General features: G+C 34.8%; 11 protein-coding genes and 1 non-coding gene across 12 annotated transcripts; 4 read left to right on the top strand and 8 right to left on the bottom strand.

The window, feature by feature from the left end:
- Positions 1–140: 140 nt before the first annotated feature.
- ERG5 (C-22 sterol desaturase) lies at positions 141–1712 on the top strand (the record flags this gene model as incomplete). Its single annotated transcript, XM_003674160.1, has 1 exon — positions 141–1712. The coding sequence occupies one exon, from the start codon at positions 141–143 to the stop codon at positions 1710–1712; it is 1572 nt and encodes a 523-aa protein (XP_003674208.1).
- Positions 1713–1925: 213 nt separating this feature from the next.
- On the bottom strand, positions 1926–3338 carry BUD22 (Bud22p; the record flags this gene model as incomplete). The annotated part of the gene is made up of 1 exon (XM_003674159.1): positions 1926–3338. One exon carries the CDS (start codon positions 3336–3338, stop codon positions 1926–1928), a length of 1413 nt encoding a protein of 470 aa, XP_003674207.1.
- Positions 3339–5611: 2273 nt separating this feature from the next.
- Positions 5612–6898, top strand: SEC59 (dolichol kinase; the record flags this gene model as incomplete). The annotated part of the gene is made up of 1 exon (XM_003674158.1): positions 5612–6898. One exon carries the CDS (start codon positions 5612–5614, stop codon positions 6896–6898), a length of 1287 nt encoding a protein of 428 aa, XP_003674206.1.
- Positions 6899–7028: 130 nt separating this feature from the next.
- On the bottom strand, positions 7029–10874 carry CLU1 (translation initiation factor 3 subunit CLU1; the record flags this gene model as incomplete). The annotated part of the gene is made up of 1 exon (XM_003674157.1): positions 7029–10874. One exon carries the CDS (start codon positions 10872–10874, stop codon positions 7029–7031), a length of 3846 nt encoding a protein of 1281 aa, XP_003674205.1.
- Positions 10875–11092: 218 nt separating this feature from the next.
- Positions 11093–11164, bottom strand: NCAS0Atrna11E. Its single transcript has one exon. It is a non-coding gene; the product is annotated as a tRNA-Glu (tRNA).
- Positions 11165–11665: 501 nt separating this feature from the next.
- Positions 11666–12850, bottom strand: OPI1 (transcriptional regulator OPI1; the record flags this gene model as incomplete). The annotated part of the gene is made up of 1 exon (XM_003674156.1): positions 11666–12850. One exon carries the CDS (start codon positions 12848–12850, stop codon positions 11666–11668), a length of 1185 nt encoding a protein of 394 aa, XP_003674204.1.
- Positions 12851–13248: 398 nt separating this feature from the next.
- On the bottom strand, positions 13249–15015 carry APM2 (Apm2p; the record flags this gene model as incomplete). Its single annotated transcript, XM_003674155.1, has 1 exon — positions 13249–15015. The coding sequence occupies one exon, from the start codon at positions 15013–15015 to the stop codon at positions 13249–13251; it is 1767 nt and encodes a 588-aa protein (XP_003674203.1).
- A 171-nt stretch (positions 15016–15186) lies between these two features.
- MCO14 (4a-hydroxytetrahydrobiopterin dehydratase) lies at positions 15187–15528 on the top strand (the record flags this gene model as incomplete). Its single annotated transcript, XM_003674154.1, has 1 exon — positions 15187–15528. The coding sequence occupies one exon, from the start codon at positions 15187–15189 to the stop codon at positions 15526–15528; it is 342 nt and encodes a 113-aa protein (XP_003674202.1).
- A 33-nt stretch (positions 15529–15561) lies between these two features.
- Positions 15562–16362, bottom strand: NFU1 (Nfu1p; the record flags this gene model as incomplete). The annotated part of the gene is made up of 1 exon (XM_003674153.1): positions 15562–16362. One exon carries the CDS (start codon positions 16360–16362, stop codon positions 15562–15564), a length of 801 nt encoding a protein of 266 aa, XP_003674201.1.
- A 340-nt stretch (positions 16363–16702) lies between these two features.
- Positions 16703–18919, bottom strand: DUR3 (Dur3p; the record flags this gene model as incomplete). The annotated part of the gene is made up of 1 exon (XM_003674152.1): positions 16703–18919. The coding sequence occupies one exon, from the start codon at positions 18917–18919 to the stop codon at positions 16703–16705; it is 2217 nt and encodes a 738-aa protein (XP_003674200.1).
- Positions 18920–19842: 923 nt separating this feature from the next.
- On the top strand, positions 19843–20202 carry RPS20 (40S ribosomal protein uS10; the record flags this gene model as incomplete). The annotated part of the gene is made up of 1 exon (XM_003674151.1): positions 19843–20202. The coding sequence occupies one exon, from the start codon at positions 19843–19845 to the stop codon at positions 20200–20202; it is 360 nt and encodes a 119-aa protein (XP_003674199.1).
- Positions 20203–21050: 848 nt separating this feature from the next.
- Positions 21051–22289, bottom strand: YLF2 (Ylf2p; the record flags this gene model as incomplete). Its single annotated transcript, XM_003674150.1, has 1 exon — positions 21051–22289. The coding sequence occupies one exon, from the start codon at positions 22287–22289 to the stop codon at positions 21051–21053; it is 1239 nt and encodes a 412-aa protein (XP_003674198.1).
- Positions 22290–22391: the final 102 nt, after the last annotated feature.

The raw sequence follows: 22391 nt of genomic DNA, 5'->3' as shown, positions 1-22391 counted from the left end.
CCTCCGCATCTGACACACTTTTCATATAAATACTTGACTTACTTCTGGAACTATCAGATGATTACATATTCTTGCTCTTTGCCTATCTATCTATCTTTCTATCTATTTAACAATACAATCAATCACCTCCAAAACACAATATGGAAACCATTATGGATAACTCCACTATGGAATTTGTTCAACAACAAACTCCATCCACACTCATCTCCACCATTCAACAACTTTCATACTGGAAAATCTTCGTCACTTTCATATGTATAGTCCTCGTATGGGATCAAATATCATACCAAATCAAAAAAGGGTCCATTGCAGGTCCCAGATTCAAAATCTGGCCCATCATTGGTCCCTTTTTGGAGTCATTAGACCCAAAATTTGAAGAATATAAGGCTAAATGGGATTCAGGTGCATTATCTTGCGTTTCAATCTTCCATAAATTCGTCATTATTTCATCTACAAGAGATATCTCAAGAAAGATTTTCCAATCTTCCAAATTTGTAAAACCATGTGTGGTGGACGTTGCTATTAAGATTTTAAGACCTACAAATTGGGTCTTCTTGGATGGGAAGGCTCATATCGATTATAGAAAATCATTGAATGGGTTATTTACAAAGACCGCATTGGCTCAATATTTACCATCACAGGAACAAGTCATGGATAAATATTTACAAAAATTTATTGAAATTTCAAAAGAGAATAATTACGAACCACAAGTTTTCTTCCATGAAATGAGAGAAATTTTATGTGCCTTATCATTGAGAGCATTCTGTGGTGAGTATATCACGGAGGATCAAATTAGGAAAATCGCTGACGATTATTATTTGGTTACTGCTGCTTTGGAACTAGTCAATTTCCCCATCATTATCCCATTTACAAAGACTTGGTATGGTAAGAGAACTGCAGATGCAGCAATGAAGATTTTTGAACAGTGTGCTCAGATGTCCAAAGATTATATTGCTAAGGGTGGAAAACCAATTTGTGTCATGGATGCCTGGTGTAAATTGATGCATGATGCAAAGACTAAGAATGATGAGGATTCAAGAATCTTACATAGAGAATTCTCTAATAAGGAAATTTCTGAGGCAATCTTCACTTTCTTATTTGCCTCACAAGATGCTTCCTCATCTTTGGCATGCTGGTTATTCCAAATTGTCGCTGATCGTCCAGATATCTTGGAAAAGATTAGAAAGGAACAGATGGAAGTTCGTAATAATGATATGTCCACTGAATTAAATATAGAATTAATTGATAAGATGAAATATACTAATATGGTCATTAAGGAAACTTTACGTTATAGACCACCTGTCCTAATGGTTCCATATGTGGTAAAGGAAAAATTCCCAGTCACTCCAAACTATACAGCACCAAAGGGTTCCATGTTAATTCCAACCCTTTATCCATCATTACATGACCCTGAAGTTTATGAAAATCCTGATGAATTTATTCCAGAAAGATGGGAAGAAGGTTCCCCAGCAAGTGAAGCAAAGAAAAATTGGTTAGTATTTGGTTGTGGTCCACATGTTTGTCTGGGACAAACTTATGTTATGATTACTTTTGCCGCATTATTAGGTAAATTTGCATTATACACAGATTTTGAACATAAGATCACACCATTAAGTGAGAAAATTAAAGTATTCGCCACCATTTTCCCAAAGGATGACTTATTAATGACATTTAAGAAGAGAGATCCAATAACAGGGAAAGTCTTTGAATAAATCTAGGAGCTACTTAGATACGAACACTGTTACATATTTATTAACACATTCTATAAATTATTTCTCTCTTACAGGCTTAATTTAAACATTATTTAAAGACCGAAATAAAAGTAGAGCATTTGACATGAACGTCTTGTTCTTTATTAAATCAACTAATGTACATGTATGCAATTGATATTATATCTAGATGTTTTATATTTGCGATAAAAAAGATTAATCAAACACAACCTTCTTACCAGAAAACTTAGCATTCTTTTCCTTCTCTTCTGCAACCCTTTTAGCAACCCAAGATGGATGTTCTGCTTGCGGCTCCTTTACCTTCGGCCATTTACTTTGTCCTTGTTTGCTTTCACGCTCTAGTTCATGCTCGCGTACCATCTTTTGGAAAGCTTCTTCCTTGGCAGCACGTTTAGCAGCTCTTTCTTCATATGCAATTTGTCTTTGCTTTCTTTCTTCAAATTCCTTTTCCACCTCCCTTTGAACGTGCTTAGCTTGAGAACCATATTTCTTTTCCCAAATCTTACGTCTTGCACGTTGACCACGTCTATTTTTCCTTTGTGGCTTATTTGACATCTGTTCTCTAGCAATCTTGTCCTCTTTTTCGTCGTCACTAGATTCACCACCACTGTAATAACCACCCATCAACTCAGGAAGTTTTGGTTTCTTCCTTGAAGGTTCTTCAGATTCACTATCTTCATCATCAGATGGTTCCTCATCAGTCACTTCATTATAGTTAATAGTCTTATCAAGTCCAGAAGCTTCTTCTCCTTCTTCATCATCAGATGCCGCCAGCATACCTTCATATTGATTTAGGATTTCATCTTCATCAATTTCTTGATCTTCATCTCGAGTTTCACGTCTCAAAGCAGGGCGTTCAGTAAGTTCATCATCCTCGCTAGCATCATCTTCTTGCATTTCTACTTCATTGTTAGATGATGATGCTTTATTTAAACCATTCTTCTCCCTTTGTAATTTCTTACCCTTATTTATACCTAGGAAGACATCCATACCATTTTCAAAACTTTGAATAATATCCTTCACTTTCTTATCATTCATTATTAAACTTACAAGAGCATCTGATTTCTTAATCTTCATTATAACTTCATTCCATATCCTACTTGGATTGAATTCATTATTCTTATCCTGATATATTTCCCAATAGTTATGTTTGACAAACCATTGTGGAGTATCCTCTATTTTCTTACTCTTCGGTACTATTTTCCCAGTAGTCAACTTAATACTCTTAGATAAACAAAGCAACTTTGCAAACTGAGGTATTCCATATTGATTCTTAATAGCTTCCAAAGTAGTTTTGTCAAAATTTTTGATCAATTTTGAATTTTCATTCTCCAATAATTTGATAAGATTTTTGGTCAAGTTATTTTCAAAATGGTGAATTTTCTTATCAAAGATTTCCAGTTTAATTTCATTCAACTGTCTCTCCACATCTTCAATCTTAATTTCATTTAATAACTTCTCAACTTTCTTGATAGTTTTCCTACCTTTAGCGTTATAAAACTTTCTGGTTTGGTTTAATCTTGGTTCAAACGAATCTAAAGTATTATTCAAATAGTGTTGTTGATACTCTAAATTATCCAATTTAAACAATAGATTATCCTTTGGCATATTGAAAAGCTCAATCGGTTGGTTCCTGTAGAAAGAATTAAGTTAGATATATATCTGTAAAACTGCTATAAATTACCATTACTTTAATTAATTTTTCACTTTTTTCGATGAGATGAATTTTTCATTTGAGATGAGTATGTATGGGTGTTGAATGGTTATGTAATCTTTCCAATATTATAAGAATCAATATTATCTTAGCTATATTTATTCAATCGATATCTATCAATTGAATGAATAGAATGATTATGTTTAACAAGAAATAGATCAGACTGACGTGCAAATCGTTTAGATATTTTGAGTCTCTTCTTCATCAACAACCGAAATTGTTTCAAAAAGAATTAAATAGCTCAAGAAAATGTCATCATATTTTGTATTATAAGATAAGACTAAATTTATTAATCACACATTTGAACTCAAATGTTAGAAGATTCGAGGTTTTAAATAATTAATAATTAATTGATATCATTGAAGGATCAGATCAATGCCCTGTCACAGGCAAATATCATCAACGTTCTTCAATAAACAAGTAGAAGAACACAGTTGACCGTCGTGATAAAATTAAATCATCATAAACATGATATCAATAAATTATTTTTATGATTAACCTTAACCGAAATTAAATAATCTTCCGTAGATTAAAAAATAAGACAAAAAGCATCAGACACAAATTTCTCTTGTCATTCATAAAAAAATCAGACATATGCTTGTCTATAATTGAGTAAATTGTTTCATCTTTTGCGATAATATTGAACAGGAGTAATTATCAACTGATAATATACATACCTTTGGATTAATATTTCCCCATTCGGAAACAAAAGTAGTTTAACATTAGCTACTAATAATGAATAAATCAATTCTCAGAAAGGCATGAATGGTATTAAATTAGATTTGTCTTCACTTCAAAGATCAGACTCGTCATCTAAAAGGTCTCATCATTGGAATTATTCATTACTAACGCTTTAAAGGCAAACCTTTTCACGTTTGCATAGAAAGCCATTTCTATAACAACTTGAAAAAACCTTGTATGTTTCAAATAACATTGGCTTTGGAATGGGATATCATTTTCCATACTTCATTTAATGAATCAGTAGCGAGGGTTTTCTAGGCCCTCTTGTAAGCATGTCACTCATTCAATAAAAATTATTATACTCAGTGCCCAGTGCTATGGATCCTCATCTTCATTAAAAGATATTTAAGAAAATTACTTGAAAAACATCTGTTGATTCAAATATTTTTCAAAGGAAACGATACCGCAATTATTGGAAATGGGAAGATAATAGTCCTCAAAATGAAAACAAAAGTTCTTCTTTCAAAAATCAGTAATAGTTGCAAAAACGTATCAACATATACTCGTTCAGCCAGTAATTCCAGCTTTTGTTTTTGAGATGATCATCATAAAAGAAAAAAGAACCATTTGTTTCCGTTTCGGATATATTATATTCTGATTGACCAGTTCTTCACAAAATAATAAACGTCGCAATAGAAAATATAGAAATACAACTGTATTTCAATCAAAACTCTTTAAAAGGGAAGAAACAGTACAACCTCAGTGATTTAATCAAATTCCTAATCATTAAAATTCAGAAACTCTAGTTTGTATATTTTGATATGGTCATCAACGGAAATAAAGTCATAATCCCTTCCCAAGTTTACAAGTATAATTTCTTTAGTACTTCGTTTATTTCTTGTTAGAGTTGGTCTGGATGCTTACTTTCCTCTCTTGCAGAACCACAGAAACCTTCTTTTTCTTCATTATATTTCGCCAGCTTTTATAATTTTTTATCGTCGACGAAAAAAAAGCGAAAAAAAGCGTTGTTTTGTTTTTGTTAGGGCTTTTCGAGCTGCGGGTAACAGTAAACCTTTTATTGTGTTTGTAAGGGCATCTGTTCATTTTAATATTGCTTGTGTTGCAATCTATTACAAACCTCGACAGATATAACTGGTTAAGTGCCTTCGGAGAGCAATAAGCAGGTTTTAGATACACTCGTTTTGATCAGAACCATGGGCCTAACTGCCACTGAACAACGGTCTACGCATGCGATCCGATCATCCAAGGATATGTCACAAATTCAAGAGGAAGAGAAAAACGTAAAGAGGTGGACACTGACCCAGTTTTGAATGACAGGTGGCTAGAGGACATCTTTTCTTCCGTTCCAGAGAAGTTAATTCAAATATTCATTTTGGCTTCGTCCGTTTTTCTTTGTTATAAACAGTACGGTGCAGTTGATGATGATGATTTTTCAATCTTTAAAAATGAGGCTAGGGTGGCTGGTATGTTGCTTTCTTTCCTCCTCAGAAAATGTAACGACAGGGATGCTAATACGCTACCGCAATTTGAAATTGTCTACCTACTTTTCCTACCATTTATGACTTCTTTCCTATTTAAGAAGGAATTGACGATCTTTAATTCCATATTAGCACTTAATGCGTTAGACATTCCATTATATGAAAAAATACCCATGCAAGCATTATTTATTGGATTTTCAGCAGAGTCTGATGCAGAGCTTTGGGAATATGGTTATGGTATGCTTCTCAACTTTAGCATTTGTCAAACTTTAATGAAAATTGGTCAGCTGAAAAGTCTAGATGTAATTGATTGCAATTTATTCAGTATCGTATTGACCAATGTGTTGTACATGATTGATCCTGAACTTCCCTCCTTATCCTTTCAAATATTGCGAGGCTCCCTAATTGCGTTTTTTGTCACGGTGGCTATAAATTATATTATTTCCTCTCTCTTAACCAAGATGAAAAAAAACCCACATATTAAGTCCCTGTCCTTATTTTCGATCTTTGTTATCGTTTTCCCGATTTTGATGGATCAACTAATTCAACTTGAGTCAATCGATGAAAGACCCTCAATGTGGTTACTCCAATATGTTCTTGGTTCATCAGCCAGGAAATCGATCCTTCTTGTATGGCTTTCCTTTTTGTTAATACTAATTCCAAATGTGTTAATTTTTAAATCGAATTTTTCATTAAACACATCAAGAAAGATTTGGCATTTTCTGATTTTATTGTTAATCACCATGCCGTTCCAAATGGATCCACTTTTTGTTAAGATAGCACTTTCTGGTACAATTGTATTATTTCTATCTGTAGAATATTTGAGGTTTTTACAATTAGAGCCCTTTGGTGCCTATATTGATTCCAAATTAAGATCCTTTGCCGACTTCCGCGATGATAAAGGTCCTATTATTATCTCGTATATTTATTTAATCATTGGTATTTCCACACCTCTTTTGATAAATGATTCACCTGTTGGGTTAATCAGTTTAGGTGTGGGTGATTCGCTAGCATCGATAATTGGTGGTAAATGGGGGCGCTATCACTGGCCAGGTACAAGAAAGACAATAGAAGGTACATTATCATTCATTATCGGAACATCGATAGTTGCCTACATTTTGAAATATTATATGGAATATTTTGCCGATATTACATTCTCCAACCTATTATGGGTATGTACCATTTCTGGTATATTAGAGGGTAATAGTGAGTTGAACGATAATATTCTAATTCCAACTTATATGATGATCTTAGAAAAACTATTAAGCAATTAATATATAATCCTTTAATTTTATAGACATTTTTTATTACTATATTATGAACAGTGATTAAAGTTATAATTTAAACAAGTTAACTATCGTACAAAAAACGTTTCATTTCAAATTGTGAAGAAAAGAAGGGCCATTATTTCTTGCCATGTTTTCCACCTTTCTTCCCTTTCTTACCCTTGGAAGAACCGGATGATTTTTGATCACCTTCAATGAAGTTCAACAATTCATCAACAGATTTATCGGCTAATTCTGCATTTGGTTCATCCTTCTTGTTTTTATGCTTCTTGGCAGGTGCATTACTCTTAGCATTCACTGCTGCTTGAGTTTGATTAAGTTGTTTTTGCATATCATTAACGACATTGGTCAAACCATTAATCCATTGTCTAGATTGAGCCGTGGTAACATGATTAGTCCCCAATTCTTTGCTAAAGATAGGCTCAGTTACAGCAATATGTTGCAAAGCACTACGGAAATCCTTAACTGTGACATATAAATTACCCAAACGACTCTCAGTGAACGCATATGCTAGTGATTCCTTACCTTCAAATGAAACAATTAAATCACATAAGTGCTTTAGAACTGCCATGCTTAATTTAATGTTCTCAACACCTAAGGATAATTGTTCAATGTTTGAATAAATACTTGTCATACTTGGGTGATGTAAGGTGCTCAAGTTGAAAGATTGCAAAGTCTCGATAAGTCTCTTATACACCACAGCAGCATTGTATGGACTCTTATTAGAGGTTTCTAACATAGCCAAATTTGTTAATGCTCTTAGCATTTCAAAGGAATCAACACCGCAGACTCTTTCATAAATCTTACAAGCCTTACGACAGAAAGCAACGGCTTCTGATGTTAAACCAAGTTGATTGTACACAGTAGAAACGGATAAGTACTTTTCGGCAACACTTGGATGTAATATACTGCTAACTTCTTCCATTACAGTAATAGCTTGTGCAAATAAAGTTAAAGCATCTTTTGGTGCTTCTTGGATAGTAAGTGTGCCTTGAGTCCAGAAATCTTGTCCAACTAATGATGAGAATTCAGAGGTCTTAACACGAGGAATAATTGTTAAGTCTTTCACAGAGAAGGTATTCAAAGGTGCTACTAATTTATTTCTAATCTTCTTATCTTGAGATTGTTTGAATGTTTCGAATGATTCCGTAGTGAAGAAATATTGCTTATTAACCAATTGAATACCAATCTTGTAACTTAAGGATCTAATAGCGATGAAAGGAGATTCAGAATATTTAGAAATCCAATCAGTAGGCAATTCATAACGGAAACGTAGATAAGATTCCTTGGAAATTGCCTCCAATAACGTAGTACGAGTTAGCTTGTGGAAACTGAAAGATTTAATTGGATGGAAATTATCAATTTCTTCGGCGACTGGAGAATCATTGTATTTTTCACCAAACAATAAATTTAAAACGAAGGCGATCAAAGATGGCACCATAAGAACAGGTAGATCTTTACTATATGATCTTAAAACGTGCTTCAAAGAACGGGTAATAATTTCTAATTCTGCAATATTAATCAAGGTAGTTAATTCATCTTTAGCAACAACTATCGGTTGTTCATCAGTTGGCTTTCTGATTTCATCGTCATTCAACTTCAAATCTTCAGTTAGTTCCTTTGGAACTTCTTTTCCTTCTTGAATCAGTTTATTAATTTTGGCTTGTCTTTCAGCAATTAATTTTTCAATTTTAACTAAATATTCCTTTTCCCAATTTTCATATTCAATATTACCTTCTGCAACTGTCTTCAATTTCTCAGTATGTTGAGCAACTTGCTTGGATAATTCAGTTTGAACCAATTCAATGAATTTCCCCAAATAACGAAGATTGATACCGTTCTTATGTAAAGTATCAACTAAATGCTCACCATTATAAGGAATGTTGACGTTATTTTGAATATAATCAGCAACAACGCCTGGAAGAACCTCCTTTGTCAAATAAGTAGAGATTTCTTCAACTGTAGGATCCTCAACACCATCCACGACGAATGCATCTGGATTATAACTAAACATGTTTCCATCATATGCGGCATCCATTGTCAAATCTTTATTTTTCTCAACTTGCGCGTTCCACCACTTTTCAACTAATTCAGGACGCATTAAGGTTTGTCTATGTGGGTAACGCTTCGTATCGGCCACATTATCATAGTTTTCCTTGACAAAATTAATATCTAATGGGTAAGTGTTAGCCAAATCTAGAATATACTTTCTCTTATCGAAACCAACAATACCTCTCGATTTGGAAGAAAACCAGATATCGACGTTTTCTCCATCCTTTCCATTGGAAACTTGATGTTTCTTCAAATGGAAAATCTTGGCGAATTCTTTACCCAAGGCAGCATCGAAATCGGCATCAAACAATATTTTCCCTTCTTCTTCGTCTAACCCGTACTTGACCATAACGTCGTTGTTTAGATCTTTTAATGTTTCTTCACCAGTTTCTGGATCTTTTTCCACTTGAGTTCCCATGGAGTCCAATAAACCAGGTACTGGAGTTTGTGCCAGTAATCTTCTTCCAGCAAAATCAACAATAGTAGTCAATACATATCTTACATCATTCAGATTGACCCTATTTAATAAATTGATGGTCTTCAAATCATGATTGGAAATGGCTCTTGCTGCATCTTCATTGATACCATTATCTTTAATTGAAGTGACGAATGAATAGAATATATGGCCTGATAAAAAGATCTGTTCATTGGTTGGTGATTCAGGGTTTAATGGAGGTAAATTATCATTAAAAATAGACATAGCACCTTTAATGGCTTCCACAGAGAATTCATGAATAATCTTGGTTTGCAATCTTTCAAATTCAATACGTTCCATCAAAGAATTAGTTGGTAGGTCTCTGATGGCTTGGAATTGATCATTGAAATTAGTTTCAACTGAAACATTTTGAGAATCTAATTGAAGACGGAAGAAATCTGGTGGATTTGTTGGTGGTGTCACTAACCATGGTTTATGTAAAAAGGTGGATACAGGCTTGACATATGAGACAGATTCCATACCGGCTAATTTCTTTTCAAATGTTTCAACATGAGAGACAAATTTCTTTGAATGGGATGCAAGTAAATCGTATAAACTGTAGAAGATCTTGGATTCGTTGTTATGTTCTTCAGACAATCTTTCAGATGGATCAAATTTAGTGGATGTCGATTTATTTATATAAAATCCTGATTGAGTGGCTGTCACGTGGAAGGTTTCACCTTCTAAAGTTACCACTTGCAAATAGAATAAATGACCTTGCGACTTGTAAAATACAGGAACTGGGTTATAAGCAGATAATGTCAAGGAGCGGACGCATGGAGTAACTACGTTAGAGTCTGCAGTCAATACTTGGTTAATCGTAGTCTTCTTGGATGATTCAAAGATTTCATGGACAACCTTGGCGAAGTTATCCTTTTCTTCATCAGACACCTTAAAGACATTCTTCTTTACTTCTTTATCTTCTGCAGCCTCATCCTTTTGTTCTTCTTCTTCAGCAGTGGGTACTCTAATTTCACCCAATGGTAGTTCAGTGAATTTAGAGCCTGTAGATACAGCAAATTCAGATAAACCATCAGAAGTCTCGGATGCAAATCCGATAAAATCACGAACAGTCAATAAATGCTTCAATGAGTCTCTAGCGGTATAAGGTTTCACTTCAATGCTTAAATGAACCATATCGGATACTTTACCGTTAATGACATCGAAAATGGTATCTTCTTCATTCAAGATCTTATCATTCCATCTCAATTGAATATTTGTCAAATATTTAGTTTGCTCAGTGAAAGCGAGAACGTTAATGATGGTTTCCACTTTAGCATCCTTATTGAATTGGAAAAGTAGTTCATTCTTCTTATTGTTTGATTTCTTTGCATGATGATGGTGAGAATGTGCCAAGGTGGGCAATTTAATGGAAATCTTGATATGCTCATTTGTTCCTTCTTGGCCTTCGACCGCTGTAGTTGCAGGGGCAGACATTTCCTAATATGGGGGTATTGGAGGATTAATATCTGATGCAAATACGAACTGAACAATTAACTAGTTGAATTGAGTAAAAAATGGAGGGCAAGAAAAGATACTTCGAACTAATATAAGAAAGCTACTACCAGCTAATTAACGGTCCAGTCGTTGTGCTCGAATGAATGGATGGATGAAAAGTTTATTCGCGGGCTAAGGAAAGCAAATAAAAAAAAATACTCCGATACGGGGAGTCGAACCCCGGTCTCCACGGTGAAAGCGTGATGTGATAGCCGTTACACTATATCGGATTATATTTCTTGAAAATGTTTTTTTATTCGACCGACCACTTTCGGAAAGAAAACCTATTTTTTTAGTGCTCATATTGAACCAATAAACTGTCTTCTGCAAGGTTAATGTTAAAATTTCTATATGAAAACTGGTATATTTTTGCCTTGGTTTTGACTTAGACATATTTTATTGATTATGATGTAAGTGCGACTAAATGGTGATGCTAATGATGCGGGCGAATATTTTGGTGGCTACTCAAAAGCTATGAACAGGAAGTTAGTGAATAAGTGTAAAAAAGAAGTAACCAAGTCCTCGGTGTGTTAAAGAACAATGCAACTGCAAATAACGAAAACTAAGCGGCTGCAATCTCCATTCAAAAAGAAATTAACTGACCTTTCCAAAGGCAAATGAATAGCATGGGTTTTAAGTTTCAATACGTTTGTATTTATGATTAAATTACTATTTCGTATCTACATAATAGACAAGATAAACTGTTGTTGATGTGAATATATAGGATGCCATTACCTTTCAACTTCTTCAGTTTTAGATAATTGTCGTTGTAAGAATTGTTCTCTAATCATCTCTTTAAGCTCTTGCTTCTGCTTAACCCATTCTTCAGCCTTTCCTAATGATGAGTCGACCACGTCCATTATGTTTCGTACCACATTTAATGATTCCTTTGCTAAAATTAATACTTTACCATTAGTTGTCAACAGAGGTTCATCCTTTGGTGGTTCAGTTGCAGCCGGAGCTGTTGATGAAGAAAAAAATGAGTTATTCACGCTTATTGTCCAATTTGTCGGAAGATTTAATAATGCCTCCCTAACTTGGGTTCGAGCAGGTTCTGGTAACGATGTCCCACCATATTTAGAGACTAGCGAGTACACTTTTTTAATGGTACCGACAATTTCCATATTGATAATGGTACATTTCTCATCATAGTTTACCGATTCATTGGCATCAAAGAATTCGTCTTCATCTTCATCCTCGTCTTCATCCTCATCATCCTCATGTTCAGTATGCTGTTGTTTCTTATTTCGTACAACGTGTTCTTTCTTTTCAATTGCATGTGAATCTTCCTCCTTGACAGTTTCTTCCTCTTCTACTAATTCTTGAAGAAAAGTTACCTTATCCGATAGTTGTTTATTTGCCAACTTCAACAAATGCAGACATGTAATAAGTCTTTTTTTGGATTCAATGGACATGTTAAGCTTATACTCTTTGAAATTGTCTTTACTCTTTAGAAGCGCTTCTGAAAGTTTCCTTCTTTTTGAAACAACATATTCATCCCATTCGTTATCTACCCCATCATTATCTCCATCTTCATCGTTGTAGCCACCTTTTTCTTGTTCTTCATCTTCATTTTCTGCGTCTGTATAATTTTCCTCGTAAGCATCATCTAATAATCTTGCAATAGAAGCCACACGTTTTCTACTACTGAAATCGTCGTAGAAAGTAGCCACATTCTTATATACTCTATCCAGTAGAGTTTCCTCTTCTTGTTCCTCCTCCTCCTCGTCATCTTCTTCAGGTTCTTCATCCTCATGTTTCTCATCCTCTGTACTTTCTGCTTCTGTTACTGCAGCATTTTTAATTATTGAAGAGATACTTCCTGTGTTATGAGAATGTCTCAGAACATCTAATGCCTCTGCAGCTCTAACTTCTTCCTCCGAGAGTCCGATCATATGCTTGTTATCACTAGCCATTTTGCTTACTTGAGTTCAATAAACTAATATAGTGGGAAGTTGTGGAATCCGATGTTTTTCATTTATCCATTCAGTTTGCAATTGCCAACGAAATATTGATGTTCCATTTCCTTCAGGAATTCATGCATTCGTATTCATATTCATATTCACATTCATATTGGTAACCACTCACTTGAAAGAAAACATGAAAGACAATTTCGCATGTGTCGTTTTCACATGCTTTACTCAACAAGCTTGGCCCACAGAAACACACGCACAAATCAATAACGCTACCCGGACCGGCGTTAATTTTTAAGGTATTTGGATTACATAAGCGCGGTGTTACGTAATAAGCATTTCCATTTTGTATCGAAATGTTTTGTTAACTTGTGTATTTAGTCAGTTAGTCTATGTGTATCTCATACGGCAAAGGCATACTCGTCGTCACTAATTGTCTTGTATCGTACCCAGGGGAATGATTGGTATTGCAACTGGTCCTCTTCAATCTTCAAGTATTCGATCTTTAGCCCGCTACAGGTGCAGTACGGAACTTCGAAATCCATGGTGAGTAACGACTCGTTCTTCTTTCTGGTTGACACCTCATCAGAATCACCCTCTTCATGTATCTTCTTGTATAACTCCTCCAATTTGGGACCCTCACGTAACGGTGGTGGATTCATGGAGGTCTTCCTCTCTTCTTCCATTTTCTTATATTCTTCCTCGTTAAATAGTGCGAATTCCGCCATCATTGATAATGTGTTCTCTCCGTGTCCACCATTCATCGTTCCAACTTCCCACAATAAGAATTTATCACTCAGATTAAATAGGACCGTCCCCTGCTCACATTTAAATTTAGGTTGTTTGCTTAAATCTATTCGATAACTTTGGAATAAATTCGTAATGGGGATTCGAAGATTCAATTTGGATGTCGAGTTGGTAGTCTTGAAATGTGTCTCAATGATAACATGAATCTTAATCTTGAATTTATGCAATTTGGGGATGATTTCAAAATTTCTCAATTTAATCATTGGCTGATCTTTAACATGTCTTTTCAGTTCATATTTGCAAAGTAAAAATTCTCCATCCGGTGGTATGAATTCAATTTCTCCCTTGTTCCCCAAGGTATCAGCCTCTTCGTTCTTTTTCTTTCCATCTTCTTCAACAGCAGGTGGATTACTTCTAGCACGAATGGAATCTAAAGATACACATTGATGGAATTTGACGTTCGACAGGAATTGTACATCCTGTTTCAGAATCTTATTAATGGAAATCTTTAATTTGGGCATTCCAGAAAGATACGATCGACAAATAATTTCTCCATGAATTAAATTCTTCCTTATCACTCCACTCTTAAAATCCATAAAATATTCCACTTTCTCAATGACATCAAGGAAAAACTCGTTCTTACCGTAATGAATACCTTTAGTTCTCCATGAAATTGGCATTATCGTCGTCTTAGCAATGTAACTATTCATGTATCTGTCATTAATATCTTCATCATCATTGATCTCCTCATCAGTACCACCAAACCTCCATCGTTCCTCATTTAAGATGTTTTCTTTAATACTATCAACGACCTTTGCCTTATTCTTCCTAAGTGCTTCTTGCAGATTTTCCTTTTCTAATAATTTCGTCGCTTTACTCTTCTTTTTGTGTTTACTCTTATGCTTATGCTTATGTTTCCTTTTAATGTCTTCATCATCATCTGAGGCACTTTCCTCATCAGGTATGGAAGCGACATCCGGGTTCAATTCAGGTAAATTGACTTTAACACGAACGTAATCCTTAATCAAACTCGAATCAGTGAATTGTACCACACCAAAATCTAAACTTTCATCGATCAACTCGATAACCACCAAGAAATTATCTATCAATAAATTTCTATTCAATATACCCACATGAAGATAATCCTTCAGAAGCTTATAGAATTCTTCCAAATATGTAAACACTCCCAACAAATTACATCGAGAATTGTTCTCCACAACTGACAAAAAGACCAATGAATCCCTCTTAATATGCAAGAATTGCCAATCGATATCGTTAAGAATGGGCAACGGACTGACCCCATTACTTCTATATAATTCTTGGAATTTTGTCACTAGGGAGGGAAGATTCGGTAGGGCTCTGATATTCTTGCAGATTATGGGCTCTAAGGTTTCATCTAGGATAAATATGGATGATGACATTATCCTCTTTCCCTCTTTTAGGCGGTCGTTCTAATGGTGATTGTTGTCCTATGTGGCACTGTTTTCGCTTTTTGACATTTAAAGATTCCCGCCTTATTTATAATGAGAAGAAAGAAATAAAGGATCATGATCAAAGTTCAACAGTTGTGAAATACTCATGGATAGGTAACAATGTATAATAAGATTACAAAATGCAGAGCTGTCAGTACAAATGTTAAATTGTTACCAGAGGTATTAGTGCAAATGAAATTAGCCCCTCAATGGACCCTTAAAGATGAATCCAGGCTATGTAGAGAGACAATCAAATTTAAAGATTTCGAAACCACTTGGTCCTTCCTGAATCAGCTCTCTATGAGAGCACATCTTTGGGGTCACCATCCTACGATTTCAACAACGTATAATAAAGTGGACTTAGAGTTGACAACACATGATATCGAAGGCGGACCTGCTATCTCCGACATTGATATAAAGATGGCTAAAAGAATTGAACATTATGTAAATTTGTATAAATAGTAAATAATTTAAATATGAGAAAGGACAAAACCCCTATGCACTAGATTTGTCATTTTCAGATGTCGAAAGCTTCTTTTCCAACTTATCAAATTCCTTCAATGCAATTTCTTGAGTGGGGTCCAACAACTGAATGACTTCTTTAACTTCATCAACGTAATGCATCAACATAGATTCAATACCATACTTCAAAGTGACTTCACTCGAGGAACAAGAAGAACACGAACCCTTTAATCTCAAATATACGGTACCGTTCTTTGGATCCCAGCCCAAGTAATCAACATCACCACCGTCCTCTAAGATAGCAGGCCTGATTCTAGTATCAATTAATTCATCTATAATATCACTAACTTCCTGAGCATCTTCGTCATATTCGAATTTCGGAGTATTGACTTTGTAACCACCACCAGCCTGCTCACTGGCTTCTCTGATAGCATGAAAGTCATCGGATATGACACTTTCACCAGATTGCAAATGATTTAACAATATCTTAGTCACCTCAGGTGTTATTTGGTTCCAATGAACCATACTATCCTTGTTGACGGAGACAAAGTCATCACCAATCATAAGGGATTCGGCACCGGGACAATCTTCAAATATCTTTTTAGCTAGCTTACAATTACTAATTAAAGTATTATCAGTGTTCTTAATAACAATACTCTTAGAACCTGGGGTTTGAAATAGTTCACCATCCACAGACATATACTTCAAAGCATTCTCATTTGGTGTCGTCAGGACGTTAATATTTAGCCATCTGCGAAATAGAGATGCCGATGGTATTTGTCTTGTCCTTAGTGAAGAAGCAATATTCGTATGAGTAAGCACTGATCTGAACATCTGTATTTTATAATGCTGATTATGTTCTTTTGGAGAGGAGGTTATCTTTTAAATCTACGTGGGGTGGAATATTAATGGTTTATATACATGTAATGGCAAACCCGATCTCGGACTATATGAATTCAAATAATGGACAATTCTGCTAATTTCCAATGGAATGTGATCGATTTATGACTCGATATGGTTCACTATTTGATTTGAATTTGTCATCATAAAAATATATTCCGGGTAATGAAACAGATGCTAGGAAAATTACCTATAGCTTTAACGTTAGATAATCGAGTAAAACCGAATGTATTAGAGAAATACATATATTAAATAATTATCATATTGATCCAATTCAGCTTTCAATTATGTCATCTAAATTATTTTCGACATGGCCTAGTCGGCTTATAGGATTGTGTATCTTTGCACTTATTTGACTTCTTACAACATGCAACTCTTCAGGGTTATCATTTTGCCATTCTCTTAATTTATGAGTCTGTCCACTTAAATCCCAATACATACCGCGACATGTGGTATAAATACCGTGCCTTCCTTCATATAAAGGATAGACACAGACACAGAAAGCACTAATAAAGATCCAAATGATCATGACAACTACCCAACCAGTGAAGAACTTTTTGCTGAAGATATATCTACTACCATACATTGGCATGGGCCAAACAATCAAGAACGCCAGAGCAAAGAATATACAAAGGAAGTAGGCAACCTTGAGTCCCTTAGCGAGCTTTAGCTCTTCTTCTTCTAGTTCCTGATTAACATCTCTTAAGTTTGGTTCTTGCCTAATGCTACTCATAATTGTTGTGACAGCTTGCAATTTTTCTTCATTTTTCACGTTGATATTGACATCTTTAGCTTCATCGGCGGAACTGCTATTATAGAGATTCTTTTCTGTGTCATTTATTATAACCCCCTCAATGGTTTCTAAGTTTTCGGTGATTTCCTCCGTTTCATCAACTCTGCTAATGGTTTTTAAAATCTCCCAATCAAAATTTTGTGGTTTAAACAAATAAGTTAGTATAGGAACAAAAATCGCAGGAGAACAGAGTGCAACTACATTCCCAGTAAGCATTGGATAATCCTTAAACGTAGTGTCAATAGTCAGATTTGTAAATAGTGACTTTGTACAAACTAGCCAGGACATAATAGCTAACCCAGTTCCCAGGATAGGGGATGCCACAGCTGCAATTACATTTTGTTGCTTCCAACACAAAGTTAAGATAACTGGTAAGACTGCACTGGAAATAATGATACCCATGATCTCATATAAGTATCCAACGTTAACACCACCTTCATATAGCCCAATAGAAAACCCACTCATGGCAATACCAAACACAATACAAGCCATATGAGAGGAAACGATTAATTGCTTTCCTCTAGCCTTAGGATTAATGTAAATACGGTAGATATCGTAAGTGTAAACAGAAGACACTGCAATTAATTCAGCTGACATCGCAGATGTAATAGCCATAAAAATCATTAACAATGTAGCAACCGCACCACCTTTACCCATAACTGTAATTGCAGCAGCAGGTAGTACCAAACCAGAACTCACTTGGTATGATGTTAAAGCATCCGGATATGTTGGGAAATTGGGAGAAGTTTCAACTGCTAAACAGGCAAAGCCCATGGTTAATGAGATTAAACATGGAATGGCAAACCAAGATAATCCACCCATCACATAGCCAGGCATACTTGCGGCAGGTGATGCTGAAATAGCCTTATTCCAGTACCCATTATCCAAAAATACGGTACCAAAATTACCGACTAAGTTTATGACCAAGAAAATACCAGAAGTTTTCGAAGACATAGTCATATATTCACCTTTGGCATTTCCTTCAACAGGATGTCTCTTAGCAGCTTCTCTTACCAGATCGTAGACCTTACCAGGGGAACCAAGAATGTCACTTGTGGCAAAGACTTTGAAGGAGAATACCAGGACAATAATAATAATGACAATTGTATGAAGATAATCAGTTAAAAAAGTTGCTTTAATACCACCGAATAAAGTATAAACTACCACACCAACAGGTAGTAGAAAACAACTGGCAATAGGACTCATTCCGGTAATATCACTAAAGACTGCTGAGCCAGACGTTAACAGCATTGCAGTGACCAAGATGTTTGTAGCTAAAGCATAAAATAAAAAAGTTAGATGCCCGGGGGTTCCATAACGAGCTTTAACAATCTCCAAATAAGTGTGTGCATTGGGTGCCTTTTGTTTTGTTTTAATAGCGATAATGGCAAATGCAATGATTTGAAAGCAAGCCCCTGCACTATAACTGTAGCCGCCGAACATACCACCAGTATATTGTTTAGAAACAGAAGTTAGTAAGGTAGAAGCCCAAATCCAACTTGAAACAACAGCTGCTGCCACAAGCCCGGTCTTAACTGTTCTTCCAGCTGTTGTAAATTCTTCAGCCGTTATTATTTCCTTCTGATAACGCCTCAACATATAAGTTATTAGTACCATTCCGAAAGCAAACACGGCCCCCAGACCTAATATGATTGCGTATCCTGCACCTTGAGGCAGTATAGGTTTAAATTCTCCCATTTTTTCTTTGATTTAATTAATGGAGTAATGTAGTTTTTGAATATTAATATTGATACGGATATAGATTTAAAAAGTTCTAGTTAGATCACATATTGCAAAAGGTAGATTATGTACCCTCTTTTATATCTTGTGACAAAACAGAATTATTAAGAATCATTTCATTTACCATTTGGTTCAATGCATTGACGCTAACGAATGGCTACGTATCTACTTACACATTAAGTTTTGAAGGAGTTGATAACGCTATCTAGATCTTATCTTTTTTTATTTTTGGTATTTTTTGCTTGGCGGCTGGCACTACGCGCAATTCGTTATCTCGCGTAATGAAATCCATCTCTATTAAGTGCGAGTAAGCCTGATAAGATAAGCTGATAGTACCAATACTTAACCTAATCAGCCATTTAAACACATTGTAATTGGCTAAGTTGGAGAGAAAAATGTGACACCAACTCAAGTAACCTATGAACCCCTACAGACCTGCCCGTTAATTTACCAAGCTTAAAAAGTTGCGTGGGGGAGAACTAAGAAACTGGAGTATCTTAACAAAAGTAAAACAACATTGAATATAATATTACGATAGTCTTTTTTAAATCTAGCTCTCTTGTTGCTAGGTTTCATTTTCTTTTTCCTTTTTATTAGGTCAGGGGTATTCGTTCTTTTGCATGATGGATGCCCTTCTATCTGAGCTTGAACTATTTGTGACTGTTAATTTACATCCGTACATTATTGAATATTTATTTAACATCCAAACTTCTTTCCAATAATTTCTTCAAAAGGAACTGTATTTTTCATTTTCATGCGACGCGCAGTGTAACAAACCATTACGAATATTTCAATAGACTATATATCTTTAAATGATGAACTTCAAGACAATTTCATATTGATCTTAGCTCACCAAGAACACATAAAAAGGTATATTAATAATGTCTGACTTCCAAAAGGAAAAGGTTGAACAAACCGAAGAACCACAAATCATCAAGATCAGAATTACTTTGACTTCCACCAAGGTCAAGCAATTAGAAAATGTTTCCAACAACATTGTCTTGAACGCTGAACAACACAACTTGGTCAAGAAGGGTCCAGTCAGATTACCAACCAAGGTTTTGAAGATCTCCACCAGAAAGACTCCAAATGGTGAAGGTTCCAAGACTTGGGAAACTTACGAAATGAGAATCCACAAGAGATACATCGATTTGGAAGCTCCAGTTAACATCGTTAAGAGAATCACCCAAATCACCATTGAACCTGGTGTAGATGTCGAAGTTGTTGTCGCCAGCAACTAAGATGCTTTAATTATTTAACTATAATTATCGTATATTTCTTTTCTTACCTCATACCTAAGTTTCTGGAAATGAAGATTTTGATTGATTATTAATCTTTTAAATGTTAATATTGAGTAGGCATACGAAGATGGATAACCCACTCTAGGTAAACACAGTTTTAATATACCTCTGTCTTACTATCAGTGGTTAAACTAAATATGAAGAAATGCACTCTTTTTGTTATCCTTCCTTCAATTTATTGATTGCTTAGTTTTAATTATTTAGACTATATAAATTATTAAGAAAAAACTTTAATTTCATGAGATTCTAAATCATATTTCTTCTTTTACAAGTATTGAAAATACAGATATTTTCCAAGAGTAGGTTAAGAGATCTAGCTAATCAGATGGAAAACCCTTCCTGTCGATCAAATGCTAATTTTTACTAGTTGTGCTTTCATTTCTATTGTTACTCTCTTCCTCATTAACCATTAACTCATTTACTTTAGCCCTAAGATTTTTAATGAAGCTATTCGAAGAAATCAATGGTTACTAAATTTTGCGTTTTTCGCGCTGATATAAAAAGGCTGAAATTTCAAACTAATAACTTTCGAAAAATTCCCTCTGGTACAAAAAAACTGCCAAACTAAAAAATAATGAAAAAATAATATTAATGTGGCCTCAAGGAGGGATCAATATTAGAATATAGTTATATTTACATTTTGATCACTTTGTTTATGATGAGAATACGTCCTTAGTGACATTGCTATAAACCCAGCTCTTCGATTTATTTTATAAACAGGAGAAGAAGATTTGTCAAACGCTCTGATTTTAAAACATTGTGAGAACTTGAATCTAATATTCATTTATCTATCTTGTCTTTCCCTTTACCGCTTTGAATAGAGCGATGTCATTATTATGCATGATATATTGCTTTCCAACTTTCTTGACTAAACTTTTCTGCTTAAGGATAGATTCAAGCAATGGAGGGTTCATATCTTTAATATCGGAATACTTAATGATATCTGCACTGATAAATGTCTCTTGTAAATCAGTATGTATCACTCCAGCCGCTTCCTGAGCCGTAAGACCCTCTCGAATATTCCATTCCCTTACTTCTTGAGGACCGCAGGTGAAAAAACTAATCAAATCAAGCAGTTGCCTCATATTTTGAATGAGTGTTGGCATGATCGACTGTAATTGGAGATCAGTTTCTTTCACACCTGTCTCTCCATCTAGTAAAGTCTGGCAATATTGTTTCCAACCATCCGAATCGTTACCATTCTTATATTTATTGAATTCTGTTTCAAAATTGGCACTCATTGTGACTATCTTATCACCAGGTGAATATTCTTCTACCCATTCCTTCATATCCTTTAAATATTTATTATTTTTTATTTTTTGGAGGGCATAATCCTTGGGACTAACATTCAATAAGATTAGGGTAGGTTTAGCTGTTAAGAAATGGTATCTATTCAAGATATCAACTTCATTTTGCGTCCAATCTTTTTTGAAGTGGATAATCTTCCTTCCATTATACAAATGTTCCTCAATTCTTTGTAATAAATCCATTTCAATATTAGAGTTTTGGTAATCAAGTGAACTTTTTTTATTGATACTTATTTTCTTCTTCAATTTCTCTATAGCATTTTCAAGATATTCCAAATCTTTTAAAATCAATTCATCCTGAACAATTGATAAATCTCTTGTTGGGTTCACTGATCCCTCCACATGGGCCACATCCTCTTTAGCAAAGCCTCGAACAAGATGAAAGATTCCATCTACTGGTTTAATATCATTTAGAAATTTATTACCAAGTCCATTTCCTTGAGACGCTCCTCTAATGAGACCAGCAATATCGAAAATTGTCAAGATGGATCTGGTTTGTTTCTTACTTTCATATAACTTTTGCAAATGATCTAATTTATCATTTGGAATTTGAATTTTGCATTCTTCTGGATTTATCGTAGCAAAAGGATAATTGGCAGGATTACTTAATTTAGAGTTGGTAATAGCTTGGAAAAATGTGGATTTACCTATATTGGCTAATCCAACAATACCTGCAGTAAGATTGTTAGAAGCCCTTCCCAAAATAATCTTTGCCGGCATTAATCTACTCGAGCCTCTCGATTATTTTTTTGTTTATTCCCTAAATCCAGAATTATTTCATTTTTTTCAATCTAACGCTAGCGCCTTCATAAAAAAATTGCC

The sequence above is a fragment of the Naumovozyma castellii genome, chromosome 1, assembly GCF_000237345.1.
Source record: "Naumovozyma castellii chromosome 1, complete genome".
NCBI classification, from domain to species: domain Eukaryota; kingdom Fungi; phylum Ascomycota; class Saccharomycetes; order Saccharomycetales; family Saccharomycetaceae; genus Naumovozyma; species Naumovozyma castellii.
The sequence above is the reverse complement of the archived record's forward strand: the minus strand, read 5'-3'. Positions and strand labels throughout refer to the sequence as shown.